Source organism: Hoplias malabaricus, chromosome 17 (genome assembly GCF_029633855.1).
Source record: "Hoplias malabaricus isolate fHopMal1 chromosome 17, fHopMal1.hap1, whole genome shotgun sequence".
Taxonomy (NCBI): Eukaryota; Metazoa; Chordata; class Actinopteri; order Characiformes; family Erythrinidae; genus Hoplias; species Hoplias malabaricus.
The window spans coordinates 5933344-5951096 of record NC_089816.1 but is presented as its reverse complement, the minus strand read 5'-3'; the positions used below and the strand labels follow the sequence as shown (position 1 = coordinate 5951096).

The 17753-nt window shown below is 41.6% G+C and overlaps 2 protein-coding genes across 3 annotated transcripts in view; both read right to left on the bottom strand.

Moving 5' to 3' along the window:
* Window positions 1–20: 20 nt before the first annotated feature.
* Window positions 21–6078, bottom strand: hs6st2 (heparan sulfate 6-O-sulfotransferase 2). 2 transcript variants are annotated; one of them, XM_066649085.1, is made up of 2 exons: window positions 5127–6078; window positions 21–1290 (listed from the first exon to the last, which is right to left on the bottom strand). In XM_066649085.1, the coding sequence occupies exons 1-2, from the start codon at window positions 5693–5695 to the stop codon at window positions 447–449; spliced, it is 1413 nt and encodes a 470-aa protein (XP_066505182.1). In that variant the 5' UTR covers window positions 5696–6078; the 3' UTR covers window positions 21–446. The 2 variants fall into 2 exon arrangements, with proteins under 2 accessions (XP_066505182.1, XP_066505181.1); XM_066649084.1 differs by having other exon boundaries at window positions 21–1293; window positions 5127–6077.
* Window positions 6079–9576: 3498 nt separating this feature from the next.
* Window positions 9577–17753, bottom strand: part of gpc4 (glypican 4) — a 30995-nt gene continuing 22818 nt past the window's right edge. The window contains exons 3-9 of the mRNA XM_066649525.1: window positions 16212–16609; window positions 15141–15306; window positions 14191–14321; window positions 13937–14077; window positions 13698–13822; window positions 13421–13593; window positions 9577–12373 (exon numbers count right to left, since the gene is read on the bottom strand). Coding sequence (XP_066505622.1) covers window positions 12159–12373; window positions 13421–13593; window positions 13698–13822; window positions 13937–14077; window positions 14191–14321; window positions 15141–15306; window positions 16212–16609 — 1349 coding nt within the window. The 3' untranslated portion in view covers window positions 9577–12158. The remainder of the gene's footprint in view (window positions 12374–13420; window positions 13594–13697; window positions 13823–13936; window positions 14078–14190; window positions 14322–15140; window positions 15307–16211; window positions 16610–17753) is intronic.

The window sequence follows — 17753 nt, the reverse complement described above, 5'->3', positions numbered from 1 at the left end:
TATAAAATTTATTTCAGTTGCAACAAATTTCATTTTCCCCAGCAGAACCATGTGTATTCTTTTATACAATTTACAATATAGCTTATGTTAGGTATTACAAATCAAGTGATTCACTATGGCATTTCATACTGACACCAAAGGGCACACATCAGTGCAGTAAATATGCTAGAAAATATCTTAACATCACTCACAATCAACATTGTAAAGAAATAAAAAAGTGGAAAAAAACTCTTTGATTCAACAGTATTTTTAACAGTAATCACAGATTCAAAAGACCTTTAGGGACACTGACACATATGGGTGACAAGTGTGTTTGCCAGAAACTCAGTTCATAGAGTTGACAAATGCAGTCTGACAAGTTCTCAATGTAGTGTCTCAGATTTTATTTTTAAGTTAATGGTAAAAGCACTCCTTGGCCATTGAGAGAAGCTTTCCAACATGTGTCATTACCATTGTTCCACATTGTCGATGTAGTCCTCAATTGTGCTGTTTTCATCATCCTCCTCCCACCAGGGATCTTCAGACTCCCTGTCTAACTCATTTGCTTGGTTTGTCTCCACCTCAACCTGCTGGGACCCTGCTGGTCTGGTGGCTGGAGACGGTCTTATTTGTGGTGTTTTTGTGGGTTTAGGTCCCTTGCCTTGCTCTCCCCACAAAGGCAGCACTTTGGCACGCAGTCTACGTCTCTCTTGTTGGCGGCGCTGTCGAGCCTCACGGCGTTCTTGCTGTCGGGCGTACTGGAAGCGTTGTAAGAACAGATCCTTGGCGTATTCGTACAGCTCTACATCCCAGCGGTTGAGTTCTCGAATGCGTTGCTGCGTTTCAGCTGCCACATCCACACTGGCAGCTCGGGTGCCATTGAGCTGGGTGAACGGAGCGATGAAGGCCAGACGGAAGGTGCGCTCAAAAAGGTACTGCGTTTTGCGTTGGTACTCAGTCAGGCCGAAGAAGGCCATGCGCCGCAGGTTTCGCTTGGCACTGTTCAGCAGCACGGCACCGCGCTGACTGTCGCTCATGGCCGACAGGTTGTAGCAGCCTACCAGGCTCAAGTCTGCCAGCATACGGGTCTGCCTGTTGTTGGCCAGGTTGTGTGGACAGGCCATGAACTCCTCCAGCGAGCAGCCTGACCAATCATCACCTGGGTAGCAGCTGGGCAGCTCAGCCAGGGTGGGCGCCCGGCCGTCACACATGTGGAGGGACGCCTTCCATGTGGCACCACGCTGGACATGCCGCCACTCGCTCAAATACCGCCACACTGGGTCCCTCAGGATAGTGATGTAGTAATAGTTCCTGCTGAAAGAGATGTAGAAATAGTATACATACGGAATAAATAAATGATCCATTCTAGAAAAACTGTTCAGAAATGTCGTGATAGTAACCAGACGGTTTAATAGCCTACATCGCTTTGGGGTAGTTTTTGAGCATTTTTAAGCAATAAATGTTTCAGTCAAATTTTGGGTTGCCATCAAACATGCAAAAAATATCATGTATATTTTCATAGAAGTCCATTTTACTGCCATATGTAACAGATTTATGTGATGAAACTGCCTCACTGAAAACCTTTTACAAAATACTGATGCTGTATTGTAGTCTAACTCCTTTTTATAATCCTTAAAATTAATAAATAATTGATGGTATGAGGGGCGGCACGGTGGCACAGCAGGTAGTGTCGCAGACACACAGCTCCAGGGGCCTGGACGTTGTGGGTTCGTTTCCCGCTCCGGGTGACTGTCTGTGAGGAGTTGGTGTGTTCTCCCTGTGTCTGCGTGGATTTCCTCCTGGTGACTGTCTGTGAGGAGTGTGGTGTGTTCTCCCTGTGTCTGCGTGGGTGTCCTCCTGGTGACTGTCTGTGAGGAGTGTGGTGTGTTCTCCCTGTGTCTGCGTGGGTTTCCTCCGGGTGACTGTCTGGGAGGAGTGTGGTGTGTTCTCCCTGTGTCTGCGTGGGTTTCCTCCGGGTGACTGACTGTGAGGAGTGTGGTGTGTTCTCCCTGTGTCTGCGTGGGTTTCCTCCGGGTGACTGACTGTGAGGAGTGTGGTGTGTTCTCCCTGTGTCTGCGTGTGTGTCCTCCGGGTGACTGTCTGTGAGGAGAGTGGTGTGTTCTCTCCATGTCTGCGTGGGTGTCCTCCGGGTGACTGTCTGTGAGGAGTGTGGTGTGTTCTCTCCGTGTCTGCGTGGGTGTCCTCCGGGTGACTGTCTGTGAGGAGTGTGGTGTGTTCTCCCCGTGTCTGCGCGGGTGTCCTCCGGGTGACTGTCTGTGAGGAGTGTGGTGTGTTCTCCTTGTGTCTGCGTGGGTTTCCTCCAGGTGCTCCGGTTTCCTCCCACGGTCCAAAACCACACGTTGGTAGGTGGATTGGCGACTCAAAAGTGTCCGTAGGTGTGATGAAATGTGTGTGTGTATCTGTGTTGCCCTGTGAAGGACTGTCGCCCCCTCCAGGGTGTATTCCCGCCTTGCGCCCAATGATTCCAGGTAGGCCCTGGACCCACCGCGACCCTGAACTGGATAAGGGTTACAGATAATGAATGAATGAATGATGGTATGAGTGGTTTCCTGACCTGAGGTTTATATGTCTCAAGCACACTCTATTAGTTAATGTTTCCAAGACAAAGCTGTTCAACAAATGTACAGCAATCTAAAATAAATTTCTAATATTATGATGCACTTTTTGTGTATTGTCTTTTATGTGTAATGCCCTACAGTATCATCCAACTAATGACCCAAAATTGTTTTTATTTCACATTATTTTGACCTTTGGTTGTTATTTGAGTTTCTGCAATCAGTTAGTTCCTGCTTGGTATCTTGACAAACTGCAAAACATGCTGGACATTATCTAATCTGAATAGTTTATCCATGGGTCTTTGCCAGACAAAACTTTGACTGTGGAATTAAAGCTTATTTCTGTTAGAGACTTAAAAAAAGGAAATGTGGTTAACTTTAACTGATGTTATTATTCATATTATTGCAATTAACCGTGACATTAAGACACATTTACAGAACATTTAAAGATAATTTCTGACTGCTCTGTTGCAGAAGACAGACTTAGTAATAGATGGTCAGTTTACAAACATACTGTAAAGCAACAAACTGACAAAATAAGGTCAAAGGTCAAGATTAGCATAAAAAGTATTCAGAATGCAAAATGAATTTAGACAATACAGGTTCAATGAAAATCACTTTTTACGTGTCATATGGCATGATGTTAATGTGTAGAAAGCAGTGTAAGTACAATCTTTATGTTCAAAGATTACGCACAGATATTAGACTGTAATAATCATATTTATAACTTTAGATAAATGTTCACAGTGTTAATGTTACAGTAATGTTATATCTTAAGCATGGCGTTCAGTCAAATAATTACTAATAATATATTAACATTACACATTGTTCAGTCAAAAAAAAAGTTTAAATTAAAGTCAACATGAATAGGAACCCGGTGCATGTTTACACAACTGAATGTCCAGGTGAAACAGGTCTTTTGGGCATGAAATAATATGGACAGGACATTGTTTTCCTTAATGAGAGTTGACTAGATGGACAAAATGGGTATTTAAATGATATTGATATGTGATCATTTATAGGACTTAACCAACACGATAAAAAAATGTCCATTTTAATTTCAACTTGGCTTTAAACTCGTGCTCCAGAACCAAGGAATTCTCTCATGCCTCTTGTGCCAATTAATTGATTATTCATTCATTGTCGATAACTATTTCACTCAGATGATTGAGAGATACCGCTTCACAATTTTCATTTACGCTGACAAATTAAGATTAATTAACTCTGAGAATACAGGTTGTAATTTGATTAACTTTAGTGGGATACACTGCTGACCTCAACACAACAGACCAGGGTTCCGTTCCCCATCTTAGTAAACACATCATGTCACTGGCATTAGAAAATATATCTGTAAACATTTAATGGAAAAACTTTCATTGAGGAAGCTTTAAAAAAGCATTTAACACTGCATATGTCGTCTAGTCCCCTCCCCCCGGCACCGCTGTAATTAGTCCTGATTCAATTAAGTTCTCTAAAATTAAACTTTTTGCATAAACACATCTTAACAATTCACAAATGTTGATCTAGTCTAATCCCTCTTTAAACCACCTCTGTATATTGCAGACCAGTATGTAATACGAGTGTGCCAGAGGGGAGGCAAAGACTAGAGTAAGCTATTTAAAATGTAAACAAAGCAATCCCATCACCCACATCAGCAATGTAAACCAGTGAATAACACTAATGTTCCTGTGGTGCCACATGGTTGGCTGGTTTCTAAGAACATGTTGAATGTGCATATGGGAGAGTATAGCAGATGTTCTAGGGCCAGAAGGCTAGAGTCTAAAGAATGAATGGTTATTATAATAGGGTCCCTGTGGTTTGAGTTATCTAAAGAAAGACAACCCAATAGAGTTTAGCCTATAGGTGGCCTTTTGTCTTGAGGCAACTGGCTCGCCTATGGGTTTTGTCATTGAAAAATGCAGGTAGAAGACAATGAAGGGGGAGGGGGAGCATTTAATGCCATCAAGATTAGTACTCAAACAATGGCGCATGAGAGATATAGACCCTAGCAATGAGGGTGGATTTTGTTGCTCTTCAGATCCATAAAAGAAAGAAGAGGAATTGACAAAAACTATGGCTCCTGTAGGATAAAGCTGTGCTGTTTAGTTCTGATGCAAACCTACCATGATCACTGATGGGAATTGGGAATAATGTTTTCAAATTTGATGGAATATAAACAGTGATTTAGGCAGTAAAACATAACTGCAAGTAACGCGTGGAACATTTTAATCTATAATCAATTAATAATACACACTTAAGCCACACTACAGCGGCTTAATAAATGTTTCACGAGCCTCAAAATGAAGTGTCTCGGGAAGTGATGGCTTCCACACCTTGACTGCAGACCACAACCACACAAGGAGAACTTTAGAAGTTCAGCCAAAGACAAAGGGAATCCAACATATGGTCGTAAATGACTTGATGGTACTTTAAGTGTTGGCGCACTCATTCGTTCACAAACATGGCGTGTAAGGGTCATCAGAAGTAAACCTTACCTGAAACCTCAGCACACAGGGCAAGAATGGAGTACGGAAAGGAAACAAACCTAACCTCGGATCAGTCTGAACTCACCTGGGCCGCGTCTGTGTTTCCGAAGGCTCGCGGTTGCTCATCAGGGAGGGCACGCAGTTAGTGAGCTCCGTCCAGTCCGCGTGGAGCCCACAGCTCCAGCCCGTGGAGAAGCGCGAGAAGAGCCACGACTCGCGCCTGCCCGGTCGGTAGCACGTGCACTTCTTCTGCCCCGCGCGGCATTCACACGGCCGCTCGAGCTGGATGTTGCGCACAAGGTGGCGGCCGAACGTCGTGCCTCCGGTTTTCTGGATGTGGAGGAACACGATCACGTCGTCCCCTTTGATGTTGAAATCCACCACTCGGTCCAGGTCCGCTTTGTCGAAGTGAAAGCGAGGTACGAAGCGCGCGAGAGCGCCGTCCTCTGCTACGTACGGATCCCCTCGTCCTGCTCCCGCGCCTCCTTCTCTTCCCTCCCCGTCCCCGTGAGCCGCGGAGGAGCCCAGGCGGAGCAGCGGGCAGTCGGATCCGGGACACACGTATTGCAGTACGATGGCGCCGAACAGCAGCGCGGCCACGAGCGCCACGAGCAGGCGGCCCGAGCCGAAGCTGGAGACGGACTTCTCATCCATGTTCTCTCTGGAGTACAGGCAGCATTACTCAGTCCCTCCAGACCCCCGGCCCCGGGGGAGGACTGCGAACCTCGGACCTTGGCGATGATGTTGCGCACGGAGGAATGGAAAGTGCGTTCAGCCTTTAAACACAGAGGAAGATGGCGACGGTCTTTTGATTTCACAAGATGCTATCCCGAATCATTAGCGCGTTCGTGGACTTTCCGTGAGAAACGCGTCGTTTACAGTGCAAGAATAATCGCGGCACGGTCTGGTCAAACACCCGGAGCCTTATATACGACCATCACGGTCCTGAACGCTCTCCTCTGACCCTTTCTCCCAGCATTCCCTGCGTTAAACAAACGTAGGGCTGAGAGCCGAACTCCAAAAAATCGATCCATCGATGCCAAGCACCGGGGAATCAACTCCAAAGTCGACACAACAGCCCAGTGCCCTCAAAAATAAATAAATAAATAAAACACAAACACACACACACCACCGTTTGTGGATATTCGTGATTTATATATACATATATGTATACGTTTATATATTTTAAGTATAAATTATTTCTCTAGAACTCAATTTCACAAAACGCATAGTTGAATTAATCTTTCTTATATGAGTTCCAGGGTTGATCTAATATTCACTGGAGGCCACTCAAGCTAGGTACACATCAGACAATATTAGGGAACAGAGTTTTCTTCCAAAACCTACACGATATTCAATATCCTCAGTATTCCAAATTGCAAAACAATGTAAAGATGTAATGCCACAGTTAAACATCTGTTTGTCAGATATGTTAATGTTAAGTGCCCAGATTCTTTCTTAAACTATTGTTCATTATATGCTCCTTATTTTCAAAATAGTGTGTTCGTTTTTATTTTTATGAGAACGTATATAGTTTGCAATACTCTGAGTCGACTCAATTGATTCATTTCTATTGGAATCATCTACTTGGAATCAGTCAGCTGTACCTGGCCGATTCTTTTGTTTTCAAACCCTTCTTCCAAAATAAAAGTCCGAATAGAGAAGGCTGGAAATCAGGAAGTAAACCGAAGCGCTACGAGAATATAATTTGAGGGTAACTTGTGACAAAGAAAGTTAATTTTGAAAATAGTAAAAAATATATAATAATAATAATAATAATAATAATATAAAAATGTATATTTATTTAACACACCTGTAACTCAGCTGTTCATAAAGCAATAAAACAGATTATATGAAGTCTGATGCTGTTTATTTTATGAATTATGGTATGTCTTATTTCCCATAATCTTTACTTAATCGTTCCGTCTTGTGTGACATTCAAACAATTCTTCACTAAGGGTTATTTATATATAAAATTTTAATTAATATTTTAATATTTCGTTTAATCACAAATTATAATACAGTTGATTTATAAGAGTACATAATTGGCTCAAGAATTCAATAAAGGAAAAATAAGTCTATGCTTTAGCCTGTGCATCAAAACCATCTCCATTCTGGGCAAGACTTTTTAATTTATTTGTTTATTTATTTATTATATTTTTGGTGGGGATGTGGTGTTGAACAGCGAAGCTCCTACAGACAGTACAAAGTGGCATGATTAACCACAGGTTTCCCAGTTGAAAACAGTGGGGTCACTGGGTCCAGTTTATATATACTGTCAATGCTAGAGATCCGCACTCTCTTGTTCAATAACATCAAAATTTAGAACAATGTCCCAAAACTGTCTTGTAAAATCTTTTGAGTACAAATATTTCATTTTCACTTTAAATAAATTAAAAAATATTTAATCTTTTGGTGGTCCCAGATAGCAAAAGTTTGTCAGGCCAGATCTGGCACACGGTCACCATTTTCTTCTGGCCCAGTTGCGGAATGGTATAACGGGCCAATTCTGGGCCAACTGACATCTGCCATGCCAAAGAGTTCCCAGAATAAGCACTGAATTCAGCCATTGCCGGAATACAAACAGTCTGATATGGGGTTAAAATGAATTAAAGTGTGGTTTAAAATTATATAAACCAAAATATATATATTCACAAAAAAAAAAACATAGAACCTGCTATAGCATATTACTTAGTCATGTATTGCTGAGTCATTATTTACAAAAAAATTTAACGCTTTGTATCATCTACTATAAGAGCAGCATCCACTCAGAAAGTTGGGCCACACAAAACAAAAACATGTTTCTCATGATAAATATTTACAACCTCCAAACTTGTAAGTAAGAATTTCCAAGGAGAATGTGAAGCATTGAAATCATGTCGAAAATCACTAAAAACACATCATGGTAAGAGAAAATCAATTAAAAATCAATTAAACATAGTTTTAGTTCCATCAAAACTCTAAGAAGCCAGAAAGAAAATAATTGTAAGCTGATGTTATTTGAGGAGCAGCACAGTGGTACAGCAGGTAGTGTTGCTGTCACACAGCTCCAGGGTCCTGGGGTTGTAGGTTCAAGTTCTTCTCCGGGTGACTGACTGTCAAGAGTTTGGGGACCCAATGCTCTGATCACTATGTATTGACCTCACAATTTGGCCTATGCCATAGATGCTCACATCCATACACTTGCCCAATTCAACAATTTCAGGAATTGATTATTCACACACTGCCTAACATATCCCATGGAAATGACTGATGGGCATTGTTACAAGCTAATGTTATTCACTGTAGCATCTGTAGTTTCTGTAACGTGACTCGGTACATTGTCTTAAAGCTTTTTCTGCAGAGGTTGTCTTCAGCTGTAGTGCAGTAAGAATCATCAATTGCAATGGTGGACAGTAACAAAGTAAATGTGATTCATTACTGAACTTAAGTACTTTTTTTGTGAAAATTTCCATTTTGGGAACTTTTTACTTTAATTCCACTACATTTCAAAGTCAAATATCTCCACTAGAAAAATCTGCCTTTACTTTTGGTTTGTGTGAATAAAACCGTAACGTGTCTGAACAACCCGGCTCCAACTACATATTTCTGCAGGCCGGACACCAGCAAATGAGCGGGACATACAGTCAGGAGAGCAGTATGTGGGAGGGGCATACACAGGAAGTTTTGGGTGGCTCATGCACTGACTTTCACGCATACTTAACAGGTGTAGTTAACTAGTTAAGAAGCAGGTGTCTCAGAATTGCAGAAATAGCTCAAACTAGAGTCTGCAGCTATGTAGACAAACAGAGAGCTTAAAGGGCCAATATGTAATATTTGTACTTTAAAATTAGAGCTTCAAAATCATTAGGATGCTTCACTGACCTGAGAATAAGGAGAACAGAGCCTCTGTCATTGCTACTCTCGGCTCAGCACTGCAGAAAGTGCACTATGTAACTTTTGGAGGAGGGTAGGAAACCACCCCCTTCCCTCTCCCTCACTACCAATTTCAGTACAATGCTGTAAAAGTTAATTGCACTAGGGGGAGCCCCAGGACCAGAAAAACGCAAATCCTTACCCAGTGTTCCTAAATGAGCAGTGATTTACCACTAGCACTGAATTTCAAACATCTTCAACTCAATGTAGTACACAGTTTAGACGTGTAGTAGCATTAATTGGGCTTAATACTCAGGAGACAGCGACCTCTGATGGTTTGGAGGGACAGTACCTTGGGTGTATGTAGTAGTTGAAATAACATCATTCGTTGTATTATATCTTTGGTCATTTCTGCTGTGGGATCCCAATAATTGGGTTAGGGGGCACTGGACTGTGTAACACAAGACAGGGGAACCAAGAGTGACACTACAGTTTTTTCATGAGTCTTGTTACAAAAATTATAATAGGACATTAGTGGCGTAATACGTCATGATACTTTTATTTTCAATTCTTAAATATATTTGAAGGAAAATACTTATTCACTGGAACACACCATACTCCTGCAGCAGGTGAAGAAGTGACACAAAACAGCGCATCCATTTAAATATCTGCAGTCTTTATTTTCATAAGACTCTGACATGTTTAATATACCTTTTCTCTTACATTTTAGCTTCTACCTCATTTCCCCCCTGCGATAAGCAGATTCTCTGAATGAATAAAACCTGTGATGACCGTTCTCAGAGACTTCTAAAATGGCTGCTTAATATTTACACTTTCTTCCTCCTTGTAGTCAAGTCTCTCTACCTTCGTATCATAGAGGTCTCTGCTCCATTGTCCAGGGCTGTGGAGAGGTGTAACTGCAATCTTCATTCTGTAGAATTCAGTATTCCTAACAAAGGCAGCTGGATCGGGAAAGAAAAAAAAAAAAAGCAATCCCCCTCGGTCCAAGTGTCCATATCACCTCAACACTGACGGACTCGGAGAACATTTATAGCCACACTGTTAAAGATAAGACATCACCATTCCTGGAAAAATTGGTTCCTTCCTTGTGTGCAACAGAGGGAGAGTCTGCTGTGATGCCAGGAGCTAGGGCACTGACACTTTTCTATTCATGGCACACATATAAACAGAAAAATAGGTAACAGATGAGGGGAGGAGAGTAGAATAACAGAGATACAACATGTTCATTTTATTATTTTTTTTAAACTAAGAGGGTTCAGTCCCTGAACTGGCCTTTTTTGTTCACGGTTACCGAAAGCTTCTGGCCTTGTGAAATAAACTGCAGTTTAAAAGCTTGTAGCAGGTGTTTGAATGGCATTTAAAAAAGTGCATAATGACAATAGGACACTTAGACATCTGCGGCCAACCCAGACCTTCATCACAAAGTCTCTTCACAGCCACCATATTGAAAGTTTTTTTTGTTTGTTGTTGTTGTTTTTGGGAAATGACAGCTGTGACATTGTTTACAAAATCTAAGCTTTACATAACATGACATTTGAATCCAATATAAAATCAGGTAATGGATGAAATTGTTAAAATGCCATCATCTAGAGTTATAAATATATTTTTTCTTTGAATACTGTGCTTTAGATATCTATGAAAGCCATATCTGAGATCACGTTCGTAAAAGCATTTAAGAGAAAGACATGCAGTTAAATAACTTACTGTACAAGAGCAGTTCATTGAAAGGTGTATGGAATACTTTTGGGAGTTGCAACATAAGGAGGTCTATTGTTTTCTAAAGTAATACTGTACCTGTCAGTCATCAGTATGAAAACCCACACGTACAGGTGAGTGGCTTGTGAAGCCAAAAAACAATAAAAATAAAAATAAAAATAAAGGGCACAAGCCACAAAATAAAAGACACAATCAACATTTAAAAACTGTCCTTTTTAGGAAAAACAGTGTTTAAAGAGAAAAAGTACCAAGGCTGCAGTTCAGTGACATATAAACATCTGTTGTAATGTAAAACCAGAACGTTCAGTGTGGGTTTAAAGAGGGTATCCTCAGAGGTTTGACAATGGGGCAAACAAATGTAAAGAAACATTTACACACAGAAACCTCCATGTCACTCAATTCAGCACCAACTGTTATTCTGGCCAAGGAAATGTTGCTGTAGTACCAAATATTTAGCTTTACATCTTTGTACCCAAAAAAAAAAAAAAAAAAATAGGGGGGGGGGTGTGAGTGTGTTTTTTTTTTTTTTAATTCCTTTCAATGTCCTGTCTTCCTGAATTTCCCAAGCACAGTCAGGATGTTCCATTCATTTTGTGCATACAGAGAAATGATCAAGTCACATCTGTGCAGAAGTCTCAGCCAGATCCACCTTTAGTAAAAGAGGCACTGATGGGCATTTTATCAACAAATCATTATTCAGATCAATGTAAATAAAATCATTGCAAACATTCCAGCCCCATTATACACATTTAGTTCCTGACTGTTGATGATAAGAGAAAGCTTACAAATTATGGGCTTCCTGAACAAAAATTGTGTTTGGGATCTTTTGTGACACAGCTGATAGGAGGATGCATGCACTTGGAAAACTGTCCATGAAAAATACTTCTATCCACCAAGTCATCATCTATGGGTTGGCTCTCATTATTATCATCCAAAACTGTGACTCCTGTGATTCTGCCAACACACTGATGTACCATGAAAAGGCACAAGTACAAATACAAAATAGGTGTGTATAGTTAGTCTGTATACTCTGTTGACTATGTACCTGCTACATTTTTGCTTCCCTCCATCTAAGCAAGTGGGACAGGGATTAATGAACTTTGGAAGTTTTCTAATATGAAAATTCAGTCATTCATATCATCACACATCAAAAAGAAAAAAAAAAAACAACAAAAACAAACAAGGAACAGCAGTTAACCCCTAAAGCTTGGGAAAATAATACGTATATCTATTAAAATACAGCTTACAAGGTGAACACTGATAATGGCCGGAGGAAGCAAAGTATAAAGTAAAAATGGACCAGAGAGAGGTGTACTGCTGTTGTGAATCCCACTGTTGTACATGACTGTCCACTTTTATATAAAAATTAAGGTGAAGTTATAATATTAATATCTTGAGTCTTCCCTAGATGGCAGGCAGACCACAGTCCTGAAGGCTGTCTTTTTGTTTTTGTTTTCTTTAAAATGTCCCCTGACAGTGTCCTGTTCAGTTTAGTAATTCTCATTCTCTTGATTCTCTGGGGCTCTTATCTGGTGAAAGGTGCCAGGAGTGCCAGAGTGAGAGCTGCCATGGCCAGAATCAGGCTGCATGGGGCCAATTGCACCCCACTGGAGGAATCCTTCTCTTGTTGAACCTTGCGAGGGTTGACAGGTGTGGGGGTAGAGAAGTACATGTCTTTGTCGTTGTCACAAGAGGGTGAATCACAGCCACTGCCACTTTCCTCTCCGCTACCATCTTCTTCTGCAAAGAGACACAGAGCGTCAGACTTCAAAGAATTGAGTGCCATATGATGTTTCATGTATTGTGTGTTACACAGTCCAGTGCCCCCTAACCCACTTATTGGGATCCCACAGCATGTTTGACATATTATGCAGTCTTTCTGCTCCCAGTTACCCCTGCCCTGCATTTCTGACTTAGCTCACATTTTCAGGGCCTCAGAAAAATAGTTTTGGTCGATCCCAACATATGGCACCCTTTCTACTCGGGCCTACTGGCTTTTAGGTCCCTGGTACCTGATTCATGTTCCACTACATTGGCTCACCCCTAAAATGTGTCTGGAGATGTCACATAAGAGTCTATAATAGGAAACACAGGCTTTGGAAAACACAAAAATGGCGGTGGTAATGGTTAAGTGTTGTTTATTCATCATGTTTTCACTTGCTGTTCTTGTATTTTTTTGGGACTCAACATGGCTTAGCGGCACATTAGTTCAGACCGATCAGTACAGTTTTTTTTTTAATTCCTTGTTGCATTATTTAGCTCTCGCTGGATTATTTTCTCAGCCACAAATCCAAGAAGCATTTGTACCTCTATGAAAGACCATGGCATAATTGTACGAGTTACTGCTGAGAGTCGGATAAAAAAAACAAAACAAAAAAAAAGTGATCATTACTGGGGCTTGGAGAATTAAATGGCTAGTTGGTGCTGGTGTCTGCATTTCACTGTGACAAATATCTCTGGCCAATAAGTGCTTAGTCCCTATTCAGCTCACCTGAACCATGAGCGAGCAGGTATCAATAAGTACCAAATTCCAGGTGCCAGTTATCAAATCTGCCTAATGCCTAAAGTAAAAGAGTCGAGTAGAGTATGTACTGTGCAGTGGAAAAAGGCCCAATAGTGGAACAGCAAAAATACGACTATTTTTAGTAACATAGCACCTCCCCAAAGCTACTTGGAAACACAGGGGAGTGATTTTATTTGTATTGTCGTCTAGGGATGCAATTCAACTACATTTTCAGTACAAGCACATAACTATAGTGACTGCATGAGTGTAGGATTTGTTTGTACCATTATCAAAAGTGATGTCATTTCCACTGTGAGCAGCCTTTAGCCAGCTGGTCATTTCTTTTAGCACAGCGATCTGTCGGCGAATCACCACATCTGGCTTGGTGATGTCTACTTCAACATGAGGATTGGAGACCTGGTTGGCCAAGCCATTGCCCATGACTATAGACTCGTACCTGAGGTAGAAGAAGAGAGACAATGGTAAAGAAATCGGATTTCTGGCTAAGAAACTAATAGCATAGCTACGCACACTTAGAATACTGAAAGAGGACCATCTCACCTGCTCTTGGCTGTACCGTTCCAGCACTCATCACCCGAAGCAACCCTGTCTCCAACACAAACCGTCTCTGGCAGAGTGGACCAAAACTTTTTGGCATGCTTCAACTTCTTCTTCACATCTGTCACCTTGATTAAGCGATCACAGAAACTGTTCAGTCACACGTTATTATTGACATAAATATATCTCAAAGAGGTTACACATGTTAACGTTGGGTTCTAAATGTTGACATGAGCCATTACCAGCCGATCCATATTTGTGCCAGCTGCAGTTGTGGGTCTGGTCTCAGGGCTGTAGGGGCGGAAGCGGCCAGGGAAGCCAGAGTCTTTTGTTGAACGCCGAGAGCGGTATGTGGGTTTAGGCTGTCCACAACCCTGGAACACCTGACACATCCAACAAGGGTGAGCAGTTGAGATATTTATGACTTTCTTCTTTAAATTCATTTGTCTATTTTCAATAAGTGTTCACAACTTGAGAAATACTAGCAATTACTAACCTTCTGCGAGACTTGCATGCTGTTTTCCTGCATGTTCATGATAGCATCTGAGATCTTCACATCTATGGGGTCCATCACAGACTCGAAATTGAATGGCCCCTCCAGTCTTTCAGCCAAACTCAACATGGCATCTAACAGATTTAAAAAAAGGAAGCAATTTAAACCAGAGGCAACCACAGTCTGAATTACTGTGTTTTAAAAAATGAAAACCCACTATATTCAGCAGATAATCAAATGTGATTGAGTTGGTTAAGTATTTCTTCTATAGGTCTTAATAATAATAAATATAACTACTACCTGTTGACTGAGTCTCATGTCTATAGGGCTTACTGTTTTGGCTGTGCGATTCATTTTATGATAGAAAAGGAGGAGGAACAAAATAAAAATAAATCCTAAAAAAACACTGTGTGCAAACCCTTAATAATAAAACAAAATATATAAATACAACTAATAAATACTTCTCACACTCAAGGTTGCTTCACATCAATACAAGTCTTAGCTCTTAAGGTGTTGCTATAACTGATCATTACCACTTGGGGGAGCACAGACCTAGTTGATGAAGCTTAGCAGGCTGCCACAATCACAGCTTGTAAAAGAGTAAGGTGTTTTAACTAGGCACCCCAATTAAGTCACCACAAAGTTGACATGCTGGGTGAGAAAAGCCAGTCCTAGCAATCCTCCAAGCCAGAAAATAACTGCGCACAAGCTGTGCACTTAGCTTATACACAAAGTTGGTCTATAGCTGTGCATTATTCCGGACAAGGCATTAACAAATTGTTCATCAAAGCCAAGAGATTGTCATCTCTACAAGATTCAGGCATCAGGAGTAGCCATATTTACAAATTACATGTTATTAACTTGTACACCTTCTACTGTTTCAGTTTAACATGAATGTGTTCCTTCACATCAATTCAGGAAGAAAAAGACTTCCCCGGAATCTCTTGACATACCTAGGAAGTTGTTCCATTCCGTATCCAGGTCAGCCTGGTTGGCCAGGCAGCCGCGCATCACGTTGAGGCAATAATTCTTACAGGGTTTCAGCGCGACCTGTCCAGTGCAGTATGGGCAGTAGAGCATTTTCATAGCTGCACGCACACAACTTGGAGAGGCACCCACCTGTGAGAGAAAGAGGGAGGAAATGGGGGTGTTGTTAAACAATGACCGAAACTTACAAAAGACCTGGAAGAGAGGTTGATGAGTAACTAGGCACAATTCTTGAGTGGGATTGAGCTCAAAACAACTGATAAACTAACGGGCAGGGAACACTTGATGTAGCCAACTACTATGAGTTTGGTCCTATATCAGCTTTGTTTGTTTATGATATCAAAGTAAATTAACTGATTTCAAAGATCATAACGGTGCATGAGCCTGGTTTGATTGTTATAACAAAAGCAGGTTAGCCTAGTTTTCCCAGGTTGCCATTGCTGCCATCCTAATTACTCATAGCCTCATGGGTAATGTTTTGTGTTTCAAAATATGACACAACGTGACCTTCTATTATGTTTTATGCAACACTTCATGTGACCCTGTCAAATAAAGGACACAATTCTTATCTTCAGAGCTAGAAAGTACAGAGCATTGATATAAATTTCAGCTCCATACAAATTTATACAATTCATACAAAATGTTTGTTTGTTGTTGTTTATATTACATGAAGCTGTGGAAGGCAAAACAAATAAATGTAGAAATTAATTAATTCAAAATTTGACCAATTAATTATATTACATACATGTTGGTTAACTGAATGGACAACAAGGCTCCAGGATCCTAACACGCTCACTTTGACCCTTTTGGTGAGCTAAAACCACACACAACCTGCTTTGTGAGTGACCTCACTGTGATTAAACCTTGCAATGGCCGCTCTAGGTACTACTGGGGGTGGATACAAACTTGCTTAGCCTGCTCCACAAGACACCCTGGTGTGATTAAACCTTGTTTTGCCCACTGTAAGTAATACAATGACCTGAGTTTCCATTAAAGTTACCAATGACTATAACTCCTACCCCCCACGGGCTACTCACTGTGGAGACTTTGCTGATGACGTCAGGGACGAGTGCCAGACCGAGGGTGAAGGTCCGAGCTGCAACAAAAGCACGGGTTAGCTGCAGCCTCAGTTTGCGTGGCACATCGCCGAAGGGCTTGAGCTGCTCCGTGTGCTGGCTTACGCATTCCATATAGTTGTCAGTGAACTCGTACTGAACATTGACCAGCCGGAACATGCGCTCCAGTAGTTCGGCCCAGAAATCGGCCAACATAGAGTCCAGGTGCACGGCAGCACCCCCGGAGGCATAGTAACGCCGCAGCTCATGGAAGAAATGCTTGAAAAGTTCAGCGTTTTTCACATACATCACCCCATAGGTGCGCACAAACATGTCATTAAGTGACTTCTCTGAGTTGTTGAGCAGCTCTTTGAAGAACTCTGTGGGAGGGAAAGGGAGGGAATAGGAAGGGCAGAGGGAGAAAAAGATAACACAATAAGCTAAACAAACCAGACCATAGATACGTTATTACTCCACATGTGTGTTATTTCCTGTGACATAACATGAACCTAAAGCATTTAACTTTGAGGCACTGTGACAACTTGGTATCATCCACTTTGCAGAATTGACTTTAAAACTTAGTGTGTCTATTTGTCGATGATCTCTGGGGGACATAAGCATGTCTGCTACAGCCAAAACTAATCATACACACAAACGCACAGTAAAATACTTGATAGCATAAAGATTAAATGTAAACTGGGTCATTTCTCAAAGGATAAAAGTGAGCTGTTCTCAGTACTTGGGAACTTGTGTCGGCCAAATCCACATTACTTTATCATTAGAACGACACTCAAGAGAGAGAGATTTAGTGCTCCACAAAGTCCTGAGCCTTGCTTGCAATTCGCCTCTGGAAAAACCACTAGGACTGCCAACGAGGCCAGAAAAGCAGAGGGTTATTATCTAAACACATTAATGCGTATTCCATTTGACCTCACGTTGTTCCCAAACAACATTCTCTTGCAGTCTCTTAAAGGTCTAGAAAAAAGTTCTGTCACAGAAGAAAAGTGCTTAGAGGTAAGCAGAGAGAAAGGGGGTGGGGGGGGGGGGGGGGGGGGGGGGGAAAGAATGAAGGGCAGCTTGCTGTTCAAACGGTAACGTCTCACCCATCAAGCCGTTTGAGACTGACCACCATCAATGGCATTTTTCTGTTGTCACATTCCATTGCCCCCCCCCCCCCCCCTTCCTTTCTCTCTATGCTGCTGCTACTTCGTCCTTCAGAGAGGAGCTTTCAATAGGATTACTGAATAATGCGGACCCCCCTCCCTGAAAAGAGACCTGTACCCCTCCTCGAGCCCCTCTCTCATTCCCTCTCCCTTGCTTTCAGTTCATCAGTTTCTTCAGAAGGCCCTCTTCACTGAAGACAGGGAACAATGACCTACTTCATCCTGTGGAATGTAAACTCCCCACCAACCACCTCCACCCCCAAATAATCCAGCCCCTCTCTCCCATGAAACAAATTTCCCTACAACCTTTGCTTTATTAATCTGAACAATATGAGCATTCCATAGAAAACGCATCATCCTC

What these genes read in the sequence shown, in the direction of transcription:
- hs6st2 (XM_066649084.1), bottom strand. Translation starts at nt 5,695, where the DNA reads ATGGATGAGAAGTCCGTCTCCAGCTTCGGCTCGGGCCGCCTGCTCGTG. An exon ending in GAAACACAGACGCGGCCCAG is followed by an intron (nt 1,294 to 5,126) that starts GTGAGTTCAGAC and finishes CATCTCTTTCAG; the next exon opens with CAGGAACTATTACTACATCA.